Source organism: Macrobrachium rosenbergii, chromosome 54 (genome assembly GCF_040412425.1).
Source record: "Macrobrachium rosenbergii isolate ZJJX-2024 chromosome 54, ASM4041242v1, whole genome shotgun sequence".
NCBI lineage: Eukaryota > Metazoa > Arthropoda > Malacostraca > Decapoda > Palaemonidae > Macrobrachium > Macrobrachium rosenbergii.
This window is the reverse complement of record NC_089794.1, coordinates 19,959,122-19,986,404: the sequence shown is the minus strand read 5'-3', so window position 1 is coordinate 19,986,404 and position 27,283 is coordinate 19,959,122. Positions and strand designations below refer to the sequence as shown.

Below are 27,283 nucleotides of genomic sequence, written 5' to 3'. Positions count from 1 at the left end.
GCATAAAAGTATGAACCCTAGGTTTCATCAATCCCTAGTAAGGCAGTGTAGTTTGTTCCCCATATACGTATACTTATTTTATTATGAAATGAGCAGGTTTAAATAAATGATCAAAAACTTAGACTTAGTTTAATAACAAATTGATGAAATTTACATAAATCATATTCACCAAATTAAAATAACATGGTTTTCACAATATTTACAAAAAATGTTTATATATTTGGTCTGGAGAAGCAAGAAGCTGAAAACATTCTGAATATAGTTCTGTATACCCAAAAGGTCCCAATCAGAAAAGATGTCAAAAACACACATCTTCAAAGTAACAGTTTTCTTTGGTTAAAACTCGAGAGCTTCCTTATCTGCGAAACTCGAGCACTGAAATAACAAGATAGGAATTCTAACACCTGATAAAAGAGTATTTTCCTTCCACAAAATTGCTTCAATTTTTTTTTGTTATTGGTTTTTATCTTTTTTTTTATATATTTTTCTATTTTAGTGGGGATATGGGGGATAAGGCTCAACATTACTCAGATCAAATCTTCGGTTCTGAATCTCTCGTCCACTGTAAAAAGCATTGCATCCCTTTTCTTGTGTGTGATATCAAGCACATATTTAGTTCTAAACTGGTACACTTATCACTATATTTTTCTACAGAATCGGTACTTCGTTTTAAGTATGGTTTGCCACGTACACATAGCTACACAACGGGCAAAAATTTTTCAAAATCGGAGAAACTTCGAGCACCAGTGCCAAAAGAGAATGTCCAATATATACACTGTATATACATAAGGTAACTATATGAAGCTCATATTTTATACTAAAGCTTTTTTTTTTTTTATAAATCTGGACAGTTTATGCCAAAGTACCTTTGGCAGTCGTCCTCCCGGACTGTTTTATCACTATAGATGCCTTCAAGTAATACAACTCAAGTCACCGGTTATAATATGCAAGGTGCAGCTTCGCATATAAACATCCTCGCTTTCTTCAGCGTATAATAACATCAACTTAAGCATAAAACTCGTAAAATGAACCAGCTTGGCAAAAATGTGAATGCTATCTGATGTCTCACCCTTTGAGGTAACCTGGTGCTGTAGATTTCCTAGCAGTACATCACATATAACAATCCAAGATAACCTGTTAAATTATACAAAGAGCTGATGTATTTCACTGGAATTTTATGTACAACAAACCATCTAACTTTCAAATATTTACCGCTATCGTAACAATCCCGAAGTGCACCAGTGACATCTACATAGAAAGTCTTACTTTTGCGCCAAAACATGCGACCACTGAACGTCTCAAGGGTCAAAGTTCAAGATATAATCCTTTAAAATGCCAGGGAGAGGGAGCTTGTTCACATTCTGGGCCGTTCTCCTTTCTAAAGAATCATATATTATGACTCTGCAGATCTGCTTCAAAGTTCTTGGTTTTGTATAAAGTTCCCTGAAAGTAAAAACATTTTTAAAACATTGCAGACCCTTGATAGCTACATACTCTTACTGTTACCTAGAAAGTACAGAGGATATAACAAGTTAAGTCATAACCAATAATGGTCAGATAAACATGGGCATGACTCACTCCGTCTGCCATTTAACCTTGGTCTATGGTTAAGCGAACCTATGAATGTGGGAACAAATTCACTGCCTTCTGGCTAGCCGAGAAATTTGGCTCTGTATGCATGCAAGAGCAATTACACTAGAAAAAATTCTTAAGGAGCACCTCAACTCGATGCATCGCATTTGTTGCTTGTTGGATGCAACAGACTCCAGAAAAAAAAGAAAAGTGTTTGTGGTTACCTTTCTCATGGCAAAAGCTACATTACTCAGCGTACAATAAATATATATTATTTACTTGCTGTACAGTGTACCTTTTTTTTTACAGGTGAAAGCTTAGCTCTTTGTTTATCTAACGTTCATATGTTCAGAAATTCCAAGATAATGTGACTAGACCATGTTCCTTGTTTCACTGAGTGAGCATGTGCTCTAGAATCCTAAGAGCTGTGGTTAAAGTAAGTTGTAATTACACTTGTATGCATACTACTAAATAACTACTAAATAGGAAATCATTGTTACTAGTAACTGAACATACTGTATAGGCACATAAAGTAATTTTGCCAAGCTTCTTTGTTTCATCCTAAGTAATTGCACCTAGCTTCTTTGTTTCATTCTGAGAGAATGAACTCTGACATTCCAGGTCTATGGTTAAAAGAAGTGTAATTGCTCTTGCATGCCTACTACAGAATAGGAAATCATCGATAATCACACATGAAAAAAGTTCCATGTGAGAATTTTTTCTTAAAACTGACTGTGCCATGCTTCTTTGTTTCAGAGTGCAAGCTTGGGTTCTGAAATACTAAGATCTATGGCTAACAGAAGCATGATTGTCTCCGCCTACCACCTACACAAGAGTTCAAAAAATATCTGTTACTCTGTCACAAACTAATGAAATTCATCAATTCTGGCTCATTAAAATGTCCAAAGTTGCCCCAACTTCACTGTTGTCTTCAAGGTAATGTAAATTTAAAACAGTGGTATTTTGACTAACATACTGAATATAAGGCATTATTGTTTATATTTAATCACCAAGGTAAGATTTTGTGCTGTATGAGTTAGCATCAAGAGATCAGACAGGATACCCTCGAGTACTCTAATCACTTTTTAATGAATAACTCTCTAGTTCTCGGGCTTTTTGAAGCAAATGAACCAATTGTGTTATGATTTGTCAAGCCACTTCCATTTCTCTGATTCCTATAACTTTCTCTTACCTCCTGTAGAGTAAAGCCATCTCTTTTTATTTCCCCTCTTTAACTTTCACCAAGCCTAGACTAGGTAGTGGCATTTGGCTCCCAGTACAATTGCTGTCTGACAAACTGCACCACTGGTTAAATACTTCCCCCTCCAACATGATCATGCTAGAGTAGTTACAACACACTTTGTTCCACAGAGTTGCTCTTGACTTCTTACGTATCAACAGTTTCATTTACTGTTGTAGAATCTCGAGAAGCTTTAGGTTTTGAGACTTTGTAAGCTTAATCCAAACTAACATTATCTTAACATATAATGCCCAAACTAACCAACATATATTGCCCAAACTAACCCACATTAAAACTATCTTAACATACAATGCCTATATGAAATTTCAGTCTTCAGCAAAAGTTGTACCAGCACATTTTGCAGTTATCTGCAATTTCAACCAACTGACGTAGAAACTTACCTAAGGACTTGCGTGAGGGGCCGCTTCATGGGAACAAGAGAAGTTTGGGTATAAAGGATTTTTAGGCACTGGTGAAGTTCCTTGTGATCCATCGCTAGGTAATACAAGTGAAGGAGTCGTGCAAATCTTTGGTCTGGATCAATCAGAAGTTCTTCTTTCCTAATTAGCAGCTGCACATAGTAGTACAATACCTGTAATGTTAAAGTCTAAGTTATAAGCTTATCACTGTCTTAGTAGTACAATACCTGTAATGAACCAAACAAAAACTTCTTTCAGTTTTCTTCTGATGATGGACAGAGAAACCCACAAGATTCTTGTGTATAACTTGTTTACTGATAAACCAGCCTGACTACCTCATCTCTTGAAAAAGAGTCACAGTTAGGACCTGAAAGTGCTCGAGATCAAAGTAATATGTAAATATTTATCAGTAAACAAGTTAAACACAAGAATCTTGTGGGTTTCTCTTTCAATACCTGTAACGTTAAAGCCTAAGTTATAAGCTTACCATTGTCTCTGCAGTTTAGAGAAGTAGTGTACCCCTGTAAGTCTGTTGTGCTACCACATGATTTGATCAAAATAAAATTACAGAAAAACTTTAAGCTGGTAGTTTATCATCATCAACCTTGATTTTCATTTCTTAATCTCATTAATTTAAAAAAATACAGGTATAAACTTTTGATAATAAAAAATTAGTCACTCTCATCCAGATATAAGTTGAGATTTACAAATTACAATAACCTTCCAACCTTCAGGTTGTATATGATGATGTGTGTGTTTGTTTTATGACTGCAGAAACCATCCACAGCAAACATATATAAACCATATCATCTTGATTAACTTGTGGTTCTTGAAAGTATTATGTGAACCAAAGTACCTTGGCTAACATGGTTCCTGAAATTGGCAAGTTTTTATGTCAATTATAACAACATAATGGGTTTCTACTGACATCAGGAAACAATTATAGAAAGAGTCAATACCACCTTGAATCTTATTCAGAATCTAAACCTTCAATGACCAAACAAGTTACATACCAGATTTTCAGGAATTATACAGGACTGAATAAATCTTTACTAGAGCAAATAACTTGCCATCAGGATTATTGCAGCTTTTAGGTAAGTAAATTACCACAAAGGGGTCAACTTATTAGATGAGTTCTCCCTTCAGGTCTAGGCCTTCATCTAGCCAGTTTCCTGGGCCTTCCTACTAGTTTTTGTCCTGCTAACATCTATTTCAACTTATTTTCTGACTAGCTTTTCCTCACCCCTTATCCCCAGTCTATACCGTCTAAATCTACTCCACCTCCTTACTTGTAATACAAACATCCCTTTGCACCCTGGCAATGAATCTTAGCATTCTAAGGTCACACTTTTCCTCCTCTATATTCATTTTGTGCGCATGTCTTATTCTCTGTTAAAGGGATATTTTTATTTACCATTACTGTAGTCTAGTTACTTCCCTCTATTACTCTTACTGCCCTCTCAAATCCGTGCTTTACATTCCAGTGTGTCACCAAAGTATTATACAGGTATGTTCTACTCCTTCAAAGACCTGTCCCTCTCCCACATGGTTATTCACTGCCCTCTCTTCTCCCTTTAGTCTTCTAATACGTTTTCAGCATCAAAATTCTCATGTATACTTGATAATCATGAGTATCTCTTGTAATACCATCTATTACTTTCAGTACACAGTACTAAGTTCATGACACGAGATTGAGTACCTACTCAGTTCAATTAAAATTCCATTGCCGAATGTTCGATACTTTACTCAAACCCTTATTCCTTGGCTTCCTTTTAAAGTTCAATGCACAATACGAGAACACTGCACCTGATTGGACGACTTTTTTAGGAAGACAGATGACTGAGAGTGACAAATCATAGGTTCAGTGGTTGAAATGTTGATGTTGGGATTAGCGCCATACTGCAGAAGCGTAGTCGTTAAGTCGTAAACATGATCCAAATCGAACGGTGTTCTGGCATTCTGTACCATGTCCATTAGTGAGAGTAAGATGTGCTGTGTGCGTTGACTGAACCTGAGGACACAAATGTATGTACACACTTTAGAATTACCTGAGGACACAAATGTATGTACACACTTTAGAATTACCTGAGGACACAAATGTACGTACACACTTTAGAATTACCTGAGGACACAAATGTATGTACACACTTTAGAATTACCCGAGGACACAAATGTATGTACACACTTTAGAATTTTCTTTTGGGGCTGTATCATCATTTATATTAAAATAATAAAAATGGCATATCTTCACATTCACTAGATAAAATTGCCTTACCACTGAGTACTTAATAAAGTGGCTTAAAAATTCAATGATCAGATACTTAAAATGGTGAATATTCTGACAAAATATCTTTTACAGATTTATTTCCAGTAAGTGCAGTACTAGATTTATGTTGCTGGTTAAAACTGTACATCACTAAAGGTATGTTTTTGATTGTAAGTGTACCGAATTCTCTTTATTCACGGACAGATATGTTCATGGGGGTTATTCACTAAATGGCCATGGTCAGGTGAGACCAATTGGAAAATGGGAAAATATTACTCCAATGCAGTGTTCTTTCTGGAAAGGAGGCAACCCCAAACCAGAGCTGGTTTGATCAGATTAACTACTGTCTGATCCATTAATGGACAATGCCTGCATTTGCCGAAATCAAATACATTTCAACATTTCTAACAACTTCACATTATTTTTGAAATAAAATCCTGATTTACTGGAACAGATTTTAGGGAAAATCATCTTGAAGGGTTCTACAGCACTTCTATTCTATGAAACTTATAATTTTTTATGGTGGCATGTTTACAATCACCTTAACAACTGACCTAAAGTTACATATGCAGTTGGTCTGTCTTTCAGACTTGAGGAAGGTGCTTATGGGAGTATATTCATGCACTGGTTGTCAACATTGAATTAGAATTATTACTCATGGGGAAATAGGTCAGATAATTAACTAGAACGGCCTCCTGCTCAACAAGGGAGCCTACAGAGAATGAAAAATGGTTCTACCACAAATGGTAACTGTCCCAAGAGAGCTTCAAAGATACAGACCTTACCATCAGAGTCTTAAGGGTCGTCAGTCAGTCAAAATAAGGTTAAGCACTGACGGTAAGGTTTAACATGAATTTTTTCACTTCATTTGACAAAGTCAATTACTTAAAATTCTATGGATGAGGATGCATGTCATCCTCATCACCCTCCTTGGCATTTTAAGAGTAATTTAATCCATGTTCACTGAAGTGCTTATGTTGCCAACAAAAAGTCCATCTTGACAGATGAAGAAGAGAAAACAGAGTAGGGGGATAATGTCAAAAATGCCAGCTAATTTAGTTCAAAGCAATTACTTGGGGCCAAAGTAAGATTTGAACCTTAGTACAGTAATTACTCAGAAGGCCCCCACTCCAAAGTATGATTTGAACCTTAGTAATTACTCTGAAGCCGCCCCACCCACTCAATAGGAAGGTACTATGAGTCTGACTGCATGAACTTGAATGACAAAGTTATTTCAAAGTCTCGGAAATAATCATGAAAAATGTCTTTTTCACAAGGACATCTCAAAAATACTGAAATGCTAAAACTTACTTGAGGTAAAACAAAAACTTCTAGTTTTTGAGTGAGTTCAATATCATACCCTAATCACTGTTCACCTATCTTAGTCATGAATAATAAAGATATCCAATGCTGACAATAATGCTGAACGGCAATCACAGAACAATATGCCATATCAGTTTATGATGTTTGCTATCATTAACCAATTAGGAAAAAGTACAGTACAAAAAGCATCTTACCTGACATTTGGATCAAGACCATGCTGTAACAAAATGACAAGTAGTTGCCGAATGAAGGTGAAAGCGCCAGATTTTTCTTCTTCCCTTGATAGAGAAATGTTTTCACTAGCAGTGAACATGAGCACATGAAGAGGTGTAAGATTGGAGCGGGACGAGCAGTTGGGATTAGCACCATACTTGCAAAGTATCCTTACGCAATTCAAGTAAAATATCTGAAAAGGAGGAAATTTAAGTCACTTGAGCAGGAAACTGAGTGACCATCCAGAGTTGCAGCGTGGCATGGTTACAAAATGATAAAAATATAGCACAGTATAGTTATGTAGGCTAACTGATTTCTGAGATGTAAACGAGGCGAAGGTTAAAACAAATATCCATTCTGCTACTGTCAATTGCAATCTGGAAAAAAAAATGAAACACTAAAACTAAAAAAAAAAGAGGCTGGGTTAAAGATATTCAAGACTTTCATCACTTATTAAAACAATTTCTCATAAGGCTGGCCTGGAAAATGACCCATAAAAATTAATGAATTTTGAAAATCATGTAATTATAGTAGAAAATCAAGGAAAACTACCTGCCGACATGCCAATATGACAGCTGGGTGTTGGATCCCTTTTACTAGTTATGACCCTTTCCCTACACAGACATCAAATAGTATAGCAAGTTCTTTACACTCTGTCTCCTTTCCTTACATATCTGACACCAGTCACCAAAGTTCCCAGCCTGCAGACGATTAACTTAAAAGGGCTGATGAACTTATCATCAGCCAGTACTAAGCCTTAGAAAGTTGGGTGGGTCAAGTTTGTTTGCAAGGGCGTACAGGATTCATATTCGTAACATGATAACTTGTGACTTCAAAAGAAATTACCCAAATTACATAGCAGCCTTCAAGTAGGCAGGTAGTGCAAAGAACCTCTGGAAAATTGAAATAAAACAAGCTCAGGAAAAATAAACACAATTAATGATAGAACAATGGTAGGAAAAACTATATCAATGTACCACTTTAGGTAAGATAATAGAAGCAAGTACAACAAAAAGCTAGTAGTGAAATATAAAATTATAAATTCTGATGATATGGTGAAGAAGGCAGACAAAATAGAGAAGGCATACAGGTTAAGGATAAAATGATATCGCTGAAAATAGATGGAAATTTAATGAAAAGACAAAAAAAATAATAAAGATTCAAATGATCTTAGGAAAGCAGTTAATGCATGGATTGTAAGTATGCTCGCGACAATCAACAAGAAAAGCACGAATTCTGGGAAAGATCAGATACAATGACAAGTGTCATAGTCAAAGTATAAATGATAAACCAACATAATTGGCTACGAAAGTATGGACGGAGTTGGTTCTGAAGATGCAAAGGGTGAAGTACAGCTTTGGAGTGAGAAATCACTTGAGGGTAGTAGTGGAATTCCACCACAACTAAAAACTGAAGTTTCTGAGCAGAATGTTTAAGAATCAGAGACACTACTTCCAAGAATACAATTGCATTATGATGTCAGGTGTAGCATCTTAACACAACATATACTGTTGAGAACTGATTAAATAGTGAAAGATGTGAAGTGTGTCAAAAGAACAAGAGCATTAAAATTTAAAAAATGAAGTAAAAAATAAAAGGGTCAAGAAAATGTAGCATCAAAAAGTGGTTGTTGGAAATGCTGAAAACAGACATACAAGAGTCAGCAGGGTAATAAAAAATGGTTGCCCCATACTCGGTAAGCATTGAATTACCAAGAACCAAAAATAAATAGTATTAAGCATTGTAAACTTGAAACAATACACAGGATAAATGGAAAGAGTATACATAAAATCCACCAGACTGCATCATGAATAATTTTCCCTAGCACAAAGTCTTCACTTGGAAGTCATGATTATTTATGATTCACTAAACCATTAAAAAACATCAGGAAAGGAACAGAGAATAAAATTAAAATAACTGATAGCAATAATAAACTGAAACATAATTGAATCAGGAAATACCGACCACATTACCTAAAAACAAAGCTTCTAGAACTTGTCAACAAGGCACCTGAGAATCGAGGTGTTGACTGCCTGAAAGCCAAGATCCAGGAAGTGCATGCATGGTACAGCTATCCACCATCCAGCAGACTGTCTTCTTTTAAACTGGGATGCAATGCACTGTCTAGGATTCATGTTAGACCATGAACATGGATCAACTTTTAATTAAAAAAAATGGGGTAGGTGAAATGTCTACTAGGCTAATCTGAAAGAATATTCTTACCTCAATGTTTACATTGATATGCACTCGGTTTGCAAGTTGGAAGTTTGCAACTAATGAAGCCTTAATAGCCGGATGATTACTAACCTTCATGGTATGGGTGAAATGGTGCAATGGATCCTTATTGATGAGGGGAACCAAGCAGACCATTAATGGAACAGAGCCATCTCTGCCCACAAGGTTTGGGTTTCCGCCATAATGAAGCAACATGTCCAAAAGCTCGTAGCGGAACTCCCAGTCCCTCACATGCCTCAGTACACAAGCTAGAGCCGAGTTGCCTTGTTGGTTTATGCTCGGCGACGCTCCATTTTGCAGTAGATATCGAACTATGTGCAGCATATCCCACTTGTTCCAGGGAGCTGGATCATGGTCGTAGCCATAACGTGCTTCTTCTAATGCATACCTGAAATTTGAAAACAATCATGATGGCTGGAAAAAATCATGGTAGTTGGAACTCTGACTAGTTACTCTGCATCTTCCACCTTCGCTTCCCCTGACACCTACACGAGCAGAGATCCAATATACTTCACCATTTATACTGGCTTATTTTAATAAGTCAAACAAGTAGTAGTGCCTAACATCAACCCTAAAATCTTATTTTAATCAAACAAAAAATTAATGCCTAATGTCAACCCTAAAATCTAAATCTTATTTTAATCAAACAAAAAATTAATGCCTAATGTCAACCCTAAAATCTAATTTTAATCAAACAAAAAGTAATGCCGAACATCAACCTTAAAATCTCATTTTAATAAAAAAATTAATGCCTAATATCAATCCCAAAATCTAATTTTAATCAAACAAAAAGTAATGCCTAAAATCACATAAGGCATTATGACACATTGTGTCTTTCATCTAATTTTCCTAACTACTTTTTAAATTTTTTCTACCTGTATTATACCCTTACTTATATATCTTGATATTGCTCTTCTCTTTACATATGGCCAATATATTTCTTAAACGCTTACTAAGCAATTCAAGCCTTTTTGTCTTGTTCCAGTTGTGTGAACATTATCAACATCATTAACCATATTTCACTGTACATGAGCCAAAAACAATAATACAGCAGTCCCCGAGTTAAGGCGGTCTCGACATTAGTTGGTCCGATCTTACGAAGCTTTTCAAAAATATTCATAAAAAATCTGTCTCCTACTTAGGGCAAAAATCTAAAGTCAAGGTGGTCCTGAAGTTAAGGCGACGTTAGGCTGTGTACTAGTTTTCTGAGCTCCCTCATGTAAATAAATAAGTGTCACCATCCTTCCAGTATGCAAGCCAACGACAGAATTAAAGGTAAGGCTTTCATCACCTTTTTTTTTTATTTTTATAAATTTTCTCGGATTCGACTTAAGTCACGCCTCAGGAACGGATCTCCACCATAACTCGGGGACTGCCTTAACTACCTACAAGATCAGTTAAAAGAGCTCAACAACATGCAAAATTACCTAACAATAAGAGCATGGAGGGGAGTATTTCCCAGAGAATCAGCCGTATTAATATGCTCCTTGAGACCGTGTTGGAGTAACAATTTGACAGTTTCTAACGTGTCTTCTGCGCTCTTTTTACCCAGGAGGAAAACAACGTGCAGCACCGTCATCTGCTGCGTGTACGTGCGAACAGTCGTTTCGGCACCACATTGGATGAGGAGATCGAGAAACTTGAGGTCATGCAAAGCAGCTTGGTGTATTGGGTAGTATTCATCGTAACACTGGTTTATTTCATCTGACCTGAAACAAATATAAATAACATAACATCAATATCTTTAATTTTCCTAAAATGAAATACTGTATTCACACCACTAACTGTGTTTATACTCGACTGGGTACTGTACTTTTAAGCATGCATGTAATGCATTTTTCTGTCTACCCGTTTTCAAATTAAAATGTACTGCTTCCTGCCTCAAGGTCACTACAGTCTAATAAATAATAATCAGTAGCTTTAACATATACGTACCAAGGCAAATACATTCACACTTGAAAATACCAAGCTTCATTTTATTTCAAAAGAAAGGCTTCACTTACATAATGCCCTACATGGAAGCACTGTATGTGGTACTTTATAATTATGACTATAAATTTAATGAGGCCACTAAGCTTTATTTTGGGACAAAAATATTTTTCCCTAATAAAGGCTGAAAATTTGAGCAAGGTGAAGCCAGACAGCTGGACAAGAAGAGAGCAAAGCAACTAGGGACACTTCCAGAATCCTTATGTACCACCAACAGTGTGCCATATGATATCCACTAAGTGCTTCACCCACTCCTATATTGTCTTCTGATTTTCACCTTTCTTATTCTCTTTCCATCAAACTGTCCAACTTCACCATCCAACCTTTAGCCCCTATTAAAGGGCAAATCCTTTTCCAGCCACCCCTGTAAGTCTTCAACCATTCCGATATAGTTAGGGTATTTTAGCATTCAGCATTATCATAACCTATACTACCTTTTTTTCACCAAATTTTCTCACTCTTTCCCTACAGTACAAACAAACATCTGCAAAGGTGGTTCCATGTTTACACAGTCTATTTTAGTTTTTTATCAACATACTAAGGTCACAATTATTATTGAGATGATTCAAATACATAAATTCCAGCAGAATATACATAGAGTATCTGAAACTTACCTTTCTAGAACTAAAAACTTCACACAATTCCAAGCGCCGCGCTCGCAGGCAATGTGCAGCAAAGGCCTCTTCTGTTGCCATGGTAACCAATGATCTTCCCCTTGTTGTGTCAACAACTCCAAAATATCAACCTAAAGAAAAAGTAATACCTCATATAAATATTTTATTCAATGTCAAAATATTCAAACACTGAATAACAAAGTTGAAAAAGCTCCGCTAGGGAGTAAAATCCTAGTGAATTGTAAGAAAACAGTAGTTTCTGAAACCCAATATACACTGAACTGTAGCTTAACCAGGTTACTAACTCACTTTCAACCATCGCCTAAACAAGATGGTTTTATTATTGTATCAAATCTGGTTCAAATGTGCACACAGGAGCTGGAAGGAGAATGAGACCCAAAGGTACACTGAGCAACTAAAAGTAGTTTTGTCTGCACTAACTCAACCCAACCCAAAAACCTGGGAACTTTCAAGGAAGATTTTACTTAGCATTCTAAGCAAAGGTTTCCGGGCACAATACTTACACAGAAGCCCAAAGAAAATGTGTAAATATCATTCCCTTTGCTTTCACTTTCTACACTTGCTCTGAGTTTGGCACGAGCAGAGGGCACAAAAGTGGTAATCTTGTGTGGCACACTGCAGATGATGCTGAACGTTCTTTCGGCACCACTTTGACTGAAACTGTTTGAACTTCAAATTCCCTTTTCTTTTGCTCGTAGAGTTCTTAGTCATGATCAAAACCTAAGGGGAGACTTGTCTCTCACTGAAGTTAATTTTTACAATAATAATAAAAAGGACTTTTTGAATGAATGTCCATTTTCTAATAATATGTCTTCCTTTTAAAGGTATATTATATTCATGCCACATCTGGTAGAAAAACTTCCTAATGGGTACCTAGTAATACCTTTATGGCATAACCAAGACTATTTTAAATGAAGCTTTTGCATAACAGCTCCAACAGCCCTTCCTGAAGAATCTAAACACCCATAATCAAGAAGTTGAGTATACCTTAGTTTAGCCAGACCACTAAGCTGATTAACAGCTCTCCTAGGGCTGACCCGAAGGATTAGACTTATTTTACGTGGCTAAGAACCAATTGGTTACCTAGCAATGGGACCTACAGCTTATTGTGGAATCCAAACCACATTATACCGAGAAATGAATTTCTATCACCAGAAATAAATTCCTCTAATTCTTCATTGGTCGGCCAGACTCAAACTCGGGCCTAGCAGAGTGCTAGCCGAGAACTCTACTGACTCGTCCAACGAGGAACTGCCCCATAATCAAATACTGTACACTAAAACCAAACACATTTACTCAACTTGCCATGTGTAATGGTTACTTCATCATCATCATCACCTTTATCAGTAGACAATGCAAAAAGCCCATGAAATTCTGCCATTCCTGCCTTCTCTGTGCTTCTCCTTCCACACATCTCCACTCATTTCCACCCTCTCATTTCATATTTCTCATCCAAGCAGGCCTGGGGCTTCTGAAGCCCACAGGAACCCAGCAGACACTACCACACAATATTCCCTCAGGGTTGAGCAAAAGAAATATTCTAGCCATATCTATCTCCCAAATTTCCCTTTTGATGCCATTTTCATTCTACCCACAATCTGACTCCAAACACTGTTCTTTAAGTAACCAATATTTTAAAGCATTACTGTTATTCCATGATCCCCATCCAAATAGCAATACAGATCATATAGACTATTGTATAACATTACTCTCATAGTCAGTTACAGAAATCGTTTACCAAAAAGCTAAGCTGCTAATATACTAAGCTAGCAACCGTGTTATCTTTATGTCTTCACATACTATTACAAATAGCCCACCTACGGATCTATTTTTAAATGAAAACTGGAGGAAAACATTAAAATAAGTGGGAAAGCTACACGGAAAGGGAAGAAAAGAAATTAACAAAGCAATGCACCTGGAGGTGCTGTTAAAATATTTTTAATGTTGTCTAGTACTTCAAAGATAACACACCATTCATGGCACCCCTATGCAATTTAGTGGTATGATAATCTTGCAATTTAGTGGTATGATAATCTTGCAATTTAGTGGTATGATAATCTTGCAATTTAGTGGTATGATAATCTTGACTGAAATTTACTTTGAGGAAATATGTTTATCTATGACTAACAAAGTTGTGTGAAAAAGTTTTTTGTCATAAAAACACTGCATCTGAACGCGATACCTGATCTCCATCGATGGCATAATATATTGCATTTTGTAGTTTATCACTTGACCTGTCACCCATGCTCATGTCAGGTCCGCCTGGAAAGAGAGGAAAATTGATGGCTTTAGTTTTTCATTTGTTCCTAAAAATTACAAAAGTTTTTATATGCAGAGGGAATGAACTACAGTACTTCCCTTTTCTACCTTGCAAAGGCACTGTAAGAAACAAGAGTAAAGAGAAAACAAAAAGTGTGTGGTAAGCCAAAGGCAGGTTAGATATGCTTCTTTAAAAAAAAAAATTTGAATAAACTTCTAGCACCACATGACCTTATGGAAGGGAATACACATCTGCAAATTTCTGACAGAGAAGTTATTTTCATTCCTCTTTTGTGCTGCATAATAAGAGATGACCTTGAATGACAATGCTCCTTCATACACCAACATAAAACCTCATTAGCAGACTGCAAAGTCACCCTCATGTATAGTATTGTACCATTTAGTATACCAAGTTACATAAATTTTCACTGTACATAATTTCCTATATTATGAGATCTACAGCTATTTACCCAATTAAAGGTGGGAAGACACTGATGGTCTACCCAATACTAGGTATATCCTATTACAGCATAAATGAAAAAACTTAGAAAGCATGCTAAGACTTGTTTCTGTATACAGTGGGAACAAGGATTTACAAAGAAAATGGCGATTGTGAAACGGTGTAGCTACATAATACCAAGACCTGTGACTAAAATATTCTTGAAAAATCTTGCCACATAGGCTGAAGTATCAGAGATGTTGTGTTTAGAGTGCTGAAAATATTATGTATCTTATACACTGAGACGGTTTAGACATATGGTGCGAAGAGCAGCAGCAATTAATTAGAAAAGTGACTGGAAAATCATGGACACAGGACAAAACACCACAGGTGAGAACCTCAACCAGATCAGCTTATGGAAAAAGCTTGCCAGATGTCTAAGCCCTCACAAGGGAAGCCTTATAGAAAACCTCTTGTGAAATGTGAATGATTATAAGAAAGTAAGGTTCTACAGTTCAGTATGCAGTAACCAAAGTCATCTGACTGGCATTAATCAAAATTACCTTTTAAGAGATGAATACATTCAAACTTCACCCAACACATCAAAAGTTTGTACATTATTTGCTGCACTTATGATATAAACTTGAAGAACATGACGCACTTGCTAAGTAATAAACATTTCTACAGATATTACAAAGCAAGGAAGATGATTTCAAAAACCCAATACTACTACTGAGGAAAAATTGTGTAAATTACAATTTCATTTCACAACATATTAAGCAAACAGTTGTTAACCACATTCCCATCATCAACGACGACATTATATACTTACAATATTTCCCCCGCTGTTCACAGTTCTGGTTATGAGGCCCCGGCCAACACATGCGAGCTTCCACATCGATTCTGGCACCATGTTTCAAGAGAACTTCCACACAATCTTCATACCTAATAAGAGAGAGTCTGTGTTGGAAAAGTATTCTTATGCTAACACGGAAAGGATAAGTTGAATAAATTAGATACCATTTACCAAAGATATCATTTAGAGGAGCTCAATTAATAAGGGCTCACCGCACAACCAAAAATACTGTATATAAGTAACTCCATATGGATAAAACAAACCATATACAATCAGGAGCTAATAAAAAATAATCATAGCTGAGCCACAACGATGCTTGAAAAGGAAATTCTTACCCTCTTAGGCAAGCTATGTGAAGTGGGAGGGAGCAGACCCCTCGATTGACATCGACATTGCGTGTCAGACACCATCTCACCATTTCTACGTTGTTGATGCCCACCACTTTTTGAAGCAAATTGTAGCCTTCTTCATTGTGAACGTAAAGTAAGTTCTCATTCTAAGGAGAAAAAATTGCCAAAAATTAAGAATATCCAAATTTAAGTTCTCATTCTAAGGAGAGAAAATTGCCAATATTTAAGAGTATCCAAACTTAAAACTTACATTACTACCAACAATAATCTGCTCCAATTTTTCCCAACCATGAAATGTGACTATCTTTTTAAACAGTAATAGTAGTGTGCCATAGCTAAAACATAAGCAGCAATTTTTAGTCTGCAAAAGTATCCTACATTCTTCCTGTATAAACAATGGACCTACCAGTGAGGCCAATGGTCTAAAGTCATTACAGTAAGCAAACAAACATGAGGTGTTCATGGATTAAGCTTAGAAAGTGACACTACTGCAAAAATACTTATTCAGACAAGTTCCAAAGTACTGTATTATAATTTAGTTACTATACTCAAATTAACATCAACATCAATAAGTTCTGGTTCCTCATGAAACCCAGCAATCAGACATAATTCTAAGTTCCTGGTTAACTAGGTCTCAAGTTGTACTATTTTCATTGCAAGTATTTAGACTGAAAATATATTCATGTAGAACAGGTCGACAGGGCTAAATAACTTTTACACAAGCTTTCACAGAAAGGAGGGGCCATATTAAAAAAGGGAGGAAGAGAGAGAGAGAAATATATATGTGCACACAAACACAAGTCCAGTAACTAAAACAAAAAAAATCAGGTCGAGTACTGGCCTAAAGCACTGAAAAGTAGCACAACAAAATTATGATCATTGTCCCAAGCATTACCCAAACAACAGCTGCATAGTTTTTCAATAGTGAGAGGAAATAAAAGACACACTGTACTGGGCAGCTGGACATTCAGTCACCTTGTCAGAATATTAATATAAGCACTCTGCATAACTGGCAGCAAACAATAATTCAGAGGAACTACCCCAACTAAGGAAAGAACCCCAATATTGATTAAGTTACATTTTGTACTTTTTCTCAAGGAATGAGCGAGTTTTCCTGAACTGTTGGAGCAGAAGGATTTTCTTTTGATGGGCAAAAAATACATATCCTCACTGAAAGCTGCATGAAAAAAATACTAATACTTAAGATACATAGAGCCCTTCTATGTAGTAATATAATTAGGATGCCTTTTCTACAAGAAAATGTTTATGAGACATGCAAACCACAGCTTATATCTACCCAAAGCTGATGGAAAAAATATTATACTGAGTAAGGTAGCAACTGCGCTAAACACTTGTTTTAAATGCTGCATGGCTTGGTACTCTCCCCGCCAGTTTTACATGGCTGTTTGAAAGAAAGCCTAGTCTTTGATGCAAAAAGACCGAAGCCAAAACAGCACCTTGAAAAGTTCAAGTATAGGCACTTTTCAGAGAGAAAACTGAACCTATTGCTAATGTACATTTTTCATAGATACAGTTTGCTGTAATATGGGTAGCTCCAGAGAGAACAAAGAAAAATCACAGTTGCATTTATAATTAGGTTGCTTATTACAGGATGAACATCCTGTGCAAAAAAACTTCCCAACATTACTGTCCCACAAAGTGTCAATGGCTTGATAATATGTGCTGTACCACGGAACAGGAAGAGTGCCTAGCAACCAGATGAAAACCCTTTGATGAGAAAAAACGCCTACTAAATGGCAAAAGTGTCTCTTTCCTATAACCAATGGCAATCACATGTTAATCAATCTGTAAATAACTGCTACTGTGGTGGTAATGAGCAGTACAATATGGCAACTGATACCTTAAGAAGTGTCAAGCGTTTGGGATACAATGCATAGGTTGAAGAGTACCCCATGATGGTACCTTCAAATGGCAGAAGAGCTGCTTCTTGAGGCCAATGCTAACCATACTTTATTTGCACCTACAGGATGTAACACAGTAAGAAAACATTTCTGTCGCTCTTCATGGTGCAAAAATAACCAAACTGCAAAGAGCAAGGGTTTTGTTGCTCATACCCTGTACTTTTTTTTTTTTTATTCAAATGCAAAATAATTTATAATTATTATCATGTAGTTTGGAGACAGCCAAGTCAGTTTTTGACTCTTGGAGCTTGCCCAAAGGACTATTTTATCAAGATAAACAGGTGAAAACTCTTACAGGGTAAAGATAAGGAAGTTGGGCCGCAATATCCAACACACAATGGAGGGCCAAATCTTCTATGAAAAAATACACTACGGAGGAGGTGGAAGCAAGGTCACTGAGCAGATCAACTTCCTTTGATTGGATACTCTTTACAAGAAAAAGAAAATAAGACACATCCGAAATACGAGAGCAACATTCTAAAGAGGGAGGATATAACAAACATAAAAGATTTAATCATCAGGATGAGAAATCTGACTTCTGTCATCCATATAGAATAAAGTTTTTTTTTTTTTACAGGAGGAGTCAGCACTTTAAATTATAATACATCTCTGCAGCAGGTTTATAGCACGCTAAAGAACCAAAATGTTGATGAAACTTCAAGACTTCACCACCATCAAAAAGAATATGTTAGGAGGACGGAGGAACTGTTGGAGATGTGAAAAATGAGTCTTATATCCAGGACAGAATGAAAACAAAAGCAATCTGAGCAAGGTGCCACAATACAAAATAGCTGGAATGAAAACGTAATAAAAGCACTTCCTTTTCACAGACATCCTCCACAAATAACTGACAATTATGGTAATTCCAAAAAGGCAACCAAGATCACATCAAGTACCAGATGAATGCAAACTACACTGAGACCACCTATCAATTGTAGGCAGCAGACAATTCTGCAAAACAAAAGTTTTGCAACAAAAACTCACGAATACCCAAAACCAATTGTCAAGCACAAACCATTTATCTGTAAAATGAGCTGACAAAGTGTTTCATGCAAGTCATGTGCACAACATTTGAAATTAGTACTTAATAATCATGTAGACAAGAAATTGCTCAAAATCCTAATTTTGCTGAAAATGACACTAAAATTTTTTAAACTGTGCTTTCAAAGATTTATTTTAAATTTTTTTAAACTATGCTTTCAATGATTTATTTTTTTTATGCATGATGAACTGGTTTGTTTAAAACTTACAAAAAATCTCAGATTCCCAAAAATCAATTGTCAAATTTCAATCATTTAACTTATCCTAGGTCATGGTACGTAAAGTTATGTACAAGATCTTGTAGAAATCCCTTAACAGCAGCTCTGCACACAACTGAGATTTTGCTGAATCAACAGCTCAACGTGAATATCGTGAGACTTTACCCAAAATTAGATACAAACCTGAATTAACTTATAAATATTATTAAAATTCAACCCTTGTCACACAAGTTATCGAGTAAACAAAAACACTGCAGACAAACGGAACACTTTGCTATATTCCCTAGACAACTTTCAAAAGCAGCTGGAAATAAGGAGGCTTCATCAATTATAAAACATTTTAACTCCAATAAAAGAAAGTGACTGAACACATGCAATGATAAAGAAGGGGAAAATAGTAGGAAAACTGAGGGCTATATGACACTAAAACAATGTTATGATATTATGAAAAAATATAAATAATTTTTTTAATACTTCTCCATTATATTTCTTTAACTACCACTGGCACATAAGTAAAAGCTATATAACGGAGAGGTTAGGTTCATTAAAAAATATACTGTACTGTAAGACAGTACATAAATAGCTTAGGTACGATAGAACCATTCAGATACTTATGAAATATTTACAGCCAACTACCAAATACTGTACACAATTTTTCAAATGCAAAAATACCTTCGGAATAGCTGACAGCAGGCCCTCTAAACGCTGAACTGTAACTCGAGGATTCGCTCGGAGAGCGTCGAACACAACTCTGATATTTTTCTTTGTCGTTTCTGAGACAGTTCGGTGGTTGCCAGAGGACAGGAGTGCACTGCCAGACTGAAAAAAGGAGGACAGTACACCCCCCATCACGCCAGCTCCACCTCTCTGTACACACGCACTGCCTGAAAGAACAACAACCGTTAGCTTACAGATATCATTCATAGGTCAATATGACAAAATGCCTTTAAAATACAGTGTCTAAAGCTTACTGCTACCCAAGTCAGGCCCTGTAGAATGGTACCACTACCAAGTCTGAACATGTAGGGTGGTATCTATATCAAAGTCAGGCCCTTTAGATGGTGGGCTTAGCACAATACACTATGGACAGTGATAACGGTCCTTTGTGACATTTCGTCTTCCACCCTTTTACTCATCATCTTTGCCCAATAATCTCTTCCTACCAAGCTGTCCAACTTCTCTAACTATAACTTGCTCCACCTTACACCTCTTATTAAGAGCAAGCACTTCAAGTGAGCCCTATGAGTTTAGAAATGTTTTTTTTTGGGTACACTACTTCAATATACAATAACAATGATGCTGACAAGTCAGGATTCAGATTTGGAAATTGTGTGAGAAAATTTGGGCTTTTCAATCTTAGACAGCCTATCTTGTTAACAAGGAACTCTTTATTTATTACTTTATATTACAGGTTATCTAATAAAGACATATTCTTGGAAGTAAAAGCTACTTCTCTGAAACTACAGGATAACAACAAAAACACCTTTCCTTTAGTATCTATAAACAAAGTATCCCAACATTTCCTACTGACAAGTAATTCAAAAACAAGCATTGCACTAGGACCATACACAATGAAAGATTGCAAAGTAACTACAGAAAACAATTTACTATGAAAAGATATACATCATCATTCCCTTGACTACACGAAGGTTTAGGGATGGTTATCATGTAGCTCGGATCATGTCAAGATTAGCAAACCCAACATCTCCACGTCAAGAACAGTGAACCCAATGATCCCCACGTAAAGAATGGCCAACCCTTTCCCGTCTGAACTCCAATACCACATGAGGGCTAATACTAAACACAGCGAAACAGTGATTCATCTACACTGTTTCGCCGTGTTTAGTATTACCCCTTGGGGGCAAATGTATTTTGCCTTGTTTAGTACTGGCCCCTGGGGGACCAAATGTCTGGTACCAAAGCGTTCATGTCTAGAACAGCAAACCTGATTATTCCCATGTAAAGAATAACAAACCCAATAATCTTCAAGTAAAGAATAACAAACCCTGCTGTGAGTGGGTTCTCTAATCTTGACATGATCCAGTAGCTCCACATTACTCTCAATAGTAATTGTTTATCAAAGCCACTCTCTTAGGATTCTCCAAAAAGGATTATGTATTCTTACATCAACTAAAAATTGGTGCATGGCACAGTTAATGAAGCTGGACAGCTGAGTTAGAAAAATCAGGTAAATAGAAGAAATTACTCTAGCTAGAACCACTGGAATGCTATTAAGAACTTTGGTGCTACATATATATATATATATATATATATATATATATAGTGTGCCATCCAATGCACAATACAAGCACTGGCCCCTACAGGAGCCTACAGATTTGCTTAAGTCCCCATCACCACCTTCAACATCTTCGCACCAATTTTCCTTTTGCAAAGTTGGACATGAAGTGATTTCTCTTCACTCTATTCTACAGTTTCAGCAGAACCAAAAACCACAAAAGTACCCAACACCATAAGATCTGATCAAACATTAATCAGATGCAGCAACATACATACAAAAGTAAAAGAAAACTTATTCCTCAGAAAAATAAAAATTCTGCTTCAAAAATGACTGAAAAAGGGCTGACTACATATCATATGTACCAAGTAACTTCCACCATCCAAACAAAACCTTGCCATATCTTGATGATTACGTTCAGGTACACAATGCATGATACATCTTTAACTTTATGCAAAATCATTCCTTCAATAACTAAAGACAATTATCCAAAAGTGCTGAAAAATCAAAAACATCCATGCTCATACTAGAAAAAGAGCAAAAATACTAAGCAATAAAGCAATACTGTAACTGATACTTTAATTAAAGGACTATGTACGTAGTATAGTATTATTTATAATATAATTAAAACTTGCAGGAAATAAAATTATATCTTATGTAAAACTCCAGCTTCTAAAATATAATTAAAAATGCCACTAGCATCATACATCACAACCTCTCCGAGGATCTTGGCAAGGATGTACCCGCCTTCCCCACCCCAAGCCTCAGAGAGGTATCAAACTCTTAAATCCCTAAGACTGGGGCATTCGACCAACAAATGCTTTATAGTCAAAGGACTAAGCAGTCCTCACAGTATGGGCAAGGCCTGCCAGTCATTAAAAACTCATGTGTTAAACGAGTATGGCCAATGCGAACCAACTAATGAAACATCCAGAATATCCTATATCTACTGCACTTTAACTTACAAGAGGGGAGGTCTGGTTAAACTTTCAAATAAGACTAATAACCTCCCACAACTGGGCCTACAAGAGCCACAAGAACAAACTCACTTTATACACTAAAGTACTACAGATTCCAGCAACTTACCACAGTGTCGGCGGCCACACATACACTTGTATCGATATATTGCCAGTTTGTGCCTGACTCCCCAGGACACAAGAGCCAGGGTGTCGCCTTGCCTATAGGCCCCATGATCGACATAATACGAAGATGCTTCAGCCCCCATGCTGACACAACTCTCCTCCCTACCTCGCTATAAGATGGCTATTATGCAAACACAAGACACAACCGACAATTCTCAGTTTATCGCAGACATGACTATCAACCCTTGATCAATAACAGAACGGCAATGCAAGACACACGAATTACAAAAAGCTTTTTTAAGCATTCACAGAAAAAACATTAAGAAAACTGATCGAAAAATTTGCGTCAACTCTTTGGAAAGAACCTAAAATCATTTCAACCGGGGCCTTCAGTATTATCTTTGCACAATCTGCCCATCCGACAACAAAGAAATGGCATAAACCGACTGCAAAACAAAGTCAGCACAGGAACATGTTTCTCGCACAGACACAACACAACCACTGAGGTCAGGTTCACAAGGGTTCAACTTTGGGGGCTTCGCTCAGGGTGATCAACCCAAATGGATTTAACAATAAAGAAATACAAGACAGGAAACCCCTCATGTGCGTGGGCAGCGCGCGCCAGATGATGACTTGGCAGAACGACAAATCCATTTACTCTTTCGATGGACCTTGCAGAGGCTTTTGGCATGCGATGTTGTCATTTACGTTTTGGTTACAGCATCTCTTACTTCACCTTCTCCAGGAGAGCGGAAGCCTTACGACAGAAAAAAAAACATCTTGAACGTGACCGTTCCTCATGTTAACCTTGACAAATTTAATTTACAGTTTTGCTCAAAATTGCCAAAACCAATAAAACTCGGCCAACAGTCTAAGGGGGGGCTACAAAGCCACAGAGCAGTTCAATATCAGTTTTACCTTTGTTTTTGAAAAGTAAGACAACTCTTTTCATCATTATTTGATATTTCAAGTGTCAACAAAAAAACAATAACTCAGTCTATTTTTTTGCAACTTTAAAGGCTAAGATTTACATATTAGTTACATCTTCTCCAAGAACACAGGAAAAAGAATAAATGCATGCCTAAAACTGATTACATTCAGTAATAACTTTAGAAGGGAACTCTGAATAACAGACAAGTCAGAAAATGTGAGAACGCTAGGATGGCTGCAATCACAATGCAAGATGGTCGGTCGATCCAGGTCACACCACGTGACTCAGGTATAGCATTAGGATTTTGTTTTTCTGAAATCATTCAATAACAGCCAAAGGCAGGTAAGTGCAAATTACTCCATATATGAAAGCATAGGTTCATAAGCATGTCGGAACACATGAATTTAAGCTTTACAACCAATGCCCCTTCCTGTACTTAATCCTGGTGGTTTCAACAAGTTAAACTGGATATATACTGTACTTACAAATAAAAGCAATCCATAAAATACATTTCAATACTCAACCCAAATGAACTTAAGAGAGATATACATAAGGCCATTTCTATATAACATATAATAAAACCCTAAAATAAACTCCAATTATAAGAGTTTCTTCTCATGACTCTAAAAAACAAAATCTTTAACTTGACTAAAATGAAAAGTCAAAATTATGTCGTCCACAATTAACAGGTATACTTCCAAACTGAGATCAGTTTGAGCAGGGGATAAGAAGAGTCAAGAGCAGATAATTACTTAAATGATGCTGCACAGTGAAGAACCATTTGATGGTGAAGAAAATCTTGGAAAGGGGCACAGAGGAAAACCTGGGCCAGTTTGCATTTAGGTGAAAAGTGCGTATATGCACACACACTGGAGAGATGACATTTTACAACTAACCATTCAGTCTGAATTTCATATTTCTAAAACTGACCCAGTTATTCATTATTATTCTTTTTATTTTCTAAAAATCTGTGAATTTTGAAAACGGTCATTACCTCCAAAATAATATAGCCTATACAGCAAATAAATTAGTAAAAATTAACACATTACTGAAAAAATAATCAGATGATTATGCTGCCGACAGGTCCACGTTAAAAGCACAGTTCCCCAAAAAATGCTAAAGTGAGAGAACTGGAAAATGGTCAAATCATTGTTGACTTTTACTACTCCACATATTGCCAAACCCTACAGCATCTTCAACTACATCATACGGTAAAGATTTTGATACAAATCCTTTCAATTCCAACAACACTAAAATTTCAACAAAATATATTGAATTAGCCCATGACATTCAGTTACTAACTGCCATCATTCATAATTTTCATAGTACATTTTCCCTTTATGAATCGGACATCTGACACATTCTATCTCCTATAATCAACACAGTAGACCTGGACCAGATTGTAACATGCTTTCAATGAGCATGGAGGTTGAAGATTTCCACCCAGGCCTAATGAACGGTACATTATCAAAGCACCCGTTTTAAAAATATTCTCATAGGTCCTAAAAGATTGGGCCTACATCTCTCAGACCTAACTTCACATTGCCTAACAAGGATATAATGATAACCACTAGCCTATGGCTAAGTTTTGAGATATCTCATAAACTAGTGTATTAGACCAGGCCAAATCTACATGTTTGGCCATGAATGTCTTGGCAAGAAAATACAAGCCCAGGCTATGACAGAACATCATAAATTTATGCCTATTGTAACCTTTCTTAAAGCCACTAGCTGGGGTTATAGGCTATGAGCAAGTTTCCACATTTTTCAAATTCAGGACACAGGCAAACTGAACAACGAAAGTACAAAATAGATTAGAGCTTTATATATGGGCAAAATGGTAAATAAATATTCTAGGCTTTGTTATCCCAAATTGCCAGCCAGATTTCTGTAAATCTGGCAATGCAATTAGCTGGCTAGCAACCAAGTACAAATATTGCTGATATATTAAGAACATGTGGATAAGGAAAACAGTCTTTTCTTGCTCTAAATAAATACGAAAGACATAAATGTCTCCCCCATTACCCTGACAAGCCATATCACAGACGTGTCTTCCACCAAGAACGGCCAACAACCTTCGGCCGAAGATCCCATCTCCGCAACAGGACATTTCGCCTGCAAACCGCCTTCAAAAACTCCAACGCCATTTCCCCCAGTGGTCAGCAAAGGCAAAGGACAGCTGTCACAAGAGACACGTTAGTAATAGCGAAATGAATTCAGGCAATCACCCTCCTGGGCAACTTTACTGCAGCAGACGGCCATTCAACGAAGGCAGTCCAGTACCTTCGGACGGGGATCCCTTCCCCGAATTAAGACATTTGGCCCGCAACGCGCCTTTAGAAACTCCAACGACATTTCCCCCAGAGGTCAGTAAAGGCAAAGGACAGCTGTCACGCCCGACACGGGCGTCACGGCCAAACGAAATAAGCCATGACCCACCTGGGCTACTTTACTGCAGCAGACGGCCATTCAACGAAGTGAGTCCCCCAGCAGTGTGTCTTATGTCGGTCATTATTCTGCTGTCCTTTTCTCCTCCTGGCTTCATCGGCGGCTCCCCCTCCTCTCATTGACCGATCTCCTCCGCCCTGCCCGTGGTGGTGTCTCCATAAGGCGGCGGCCTCCGCCGTTCGAACAGCAGGATGATTATTTGGGCAACAGAACACAATTTGTTATGGTGCTCACCTGTTCCACAGTGGTGCCATCTATGGGCACCTCCGGGAGGGAGGATTTAGGGGAGGTCGCCGCCGATGCTAGGGATTTCCGGCCCTTCGTCTAGGGAGAAGGCGGGGAAGGAAGATGCTGGGTAGGGAGGTGTTGGCAGAACAAAGAACAGCGCACTTAAAACTGTTCAGTTACAACTAGGATGAAAATAACGCTTACAATGGCGGAATACTAATATTGGATAACATTTCATGCCCCGAAACAGGACTGAATGCGTATGGCAAAATCATGCTGGCCAGGGAGATGTTGACAGAACAAAGAACAGTGCACTTTACATATAACAGTAGCCTATTGTTTAACTACACCTAGGATGCTAATAACGCTTAAAATGGCAAAATAGTGATACTAGATAACACTTGTGTCCTAAAACAGAACAGAATAAACAGGGCAAACTTGGTGGATAACGCTACATAATGTCGTTGACATTTAACTGCCGTTCCATCACGGGGTGGGAGGGGGACATATTAACACGAATGTGACAGGGTTCATTCGCCTGTAGCCTATACTAAATAAAGCATATCCATTCAGAGACACAACTCTTTGGAATTAATATATACTAAAATTCATACATAACACGGCAAAGTTATTAAAAACACTCTTTACTACATGTAAACCGGAATGAGGGCACTTGACTCTAAACCTACTTGATTACAACAACAAAAAAGAAATCCGACTAAACATATCATCATGGTTAAAATGAGTTCATTTTGGCTTTAGGAAGAATGTACTTGGATTCTACAGATAAGTATACTTAAGCTGAAATGAAATCTGATCACTTTACTTGGTGTATAAGTGTTAACCTCAGCCTCGTAACCAGCGAGGTTCAAATCACTCACTTTGGTAAGAGGACATCTTCGTTTAATATCAGATTTCATTGCTGTCACTGGAAAGCTCATCCTAAAATACCGGGAAACAAAAGAGTTAAGAGGTCATCACAATACATGGTGAATGTCACTATAAGATTACTTTAGCCTAGACTTACATGGTGAATATGTCACTTAGCAGATGTTATGATTACCTTAGCCTAGACCTATCCTCAGACTTGGGGGGAAAAAATAATGTTGTAGTGATCATTCCACTTAAGCTGTAAGCAATGTTCTACAATGAAAAATGACTTATGGAAAATTACCAAACAGACAATGGTCTAACTCATACGAAAAAAGAAATCTGCAAACCAAAAATTCCGAAGTGTGGAGACTTCTAAATAAGACAACAATGTTTCAACAAAGGTAGGTCTAAAGAACTCAAGGAGGGATGCCACCATCTCCATAGTTATAGGAAGCCTTACAAATAACACCAAGTTTTCTGGCAGGATTGGATGGCATATATTTTTATA

The 27,283-nt window shown here is 37.0% G+C and overlaps 1 protein-coding gene across 2 annotated transcripts; it reads right to left on the bottom strand.

The window, feature by feature from the left end:
• Positions 1-115: 115 nt before the first annotated feature.
• Positions 116-26,169, bottom strand: LOC136834835 (ankyrin-3). Of its 2 annotated transcripts, none has more exons than XM_067097612.1 (12): positions 25,666-26,169; positions 19,650-19,861; positions 15,782-15,942; positions 15,423-15,535; positions 14,075-14,154; positions 11,872-12,002; positions 10,696-10,977; positions 9,341-9,656; positions 7,015-7,226; positions 5,038-5,242; positions 3,214-3,404; positions 116-1,443 (listed from the first exon to the last, which is right to left on the bottom strand). In XM_067097612.1, the coding sequence occupies exons 2-12, from the start codon at positions 19,824-19,826 to the stop codon at positions 1,299-1,301; spliced, it is 2,013 nt and encodes a 670-aa protein (XP_066953713.1). In that variant the 5' UTR covers positions 19,827-19,861; positions 25,666-26,169; the 3' UTR covers positions 116-1,298. The 2 variants fall into 2 exon arrangements, with proteins under 2 accessions (XP_066953713.1, XP_066953712.1); XM_067097611.1 differs by lacking the exon at positions 25,666-26,169 and adding an exon at positions 22,300-22,453.
• Between the last annotated feature and the right edge of the window lie 1,114 nt (positions 26,170-27,283).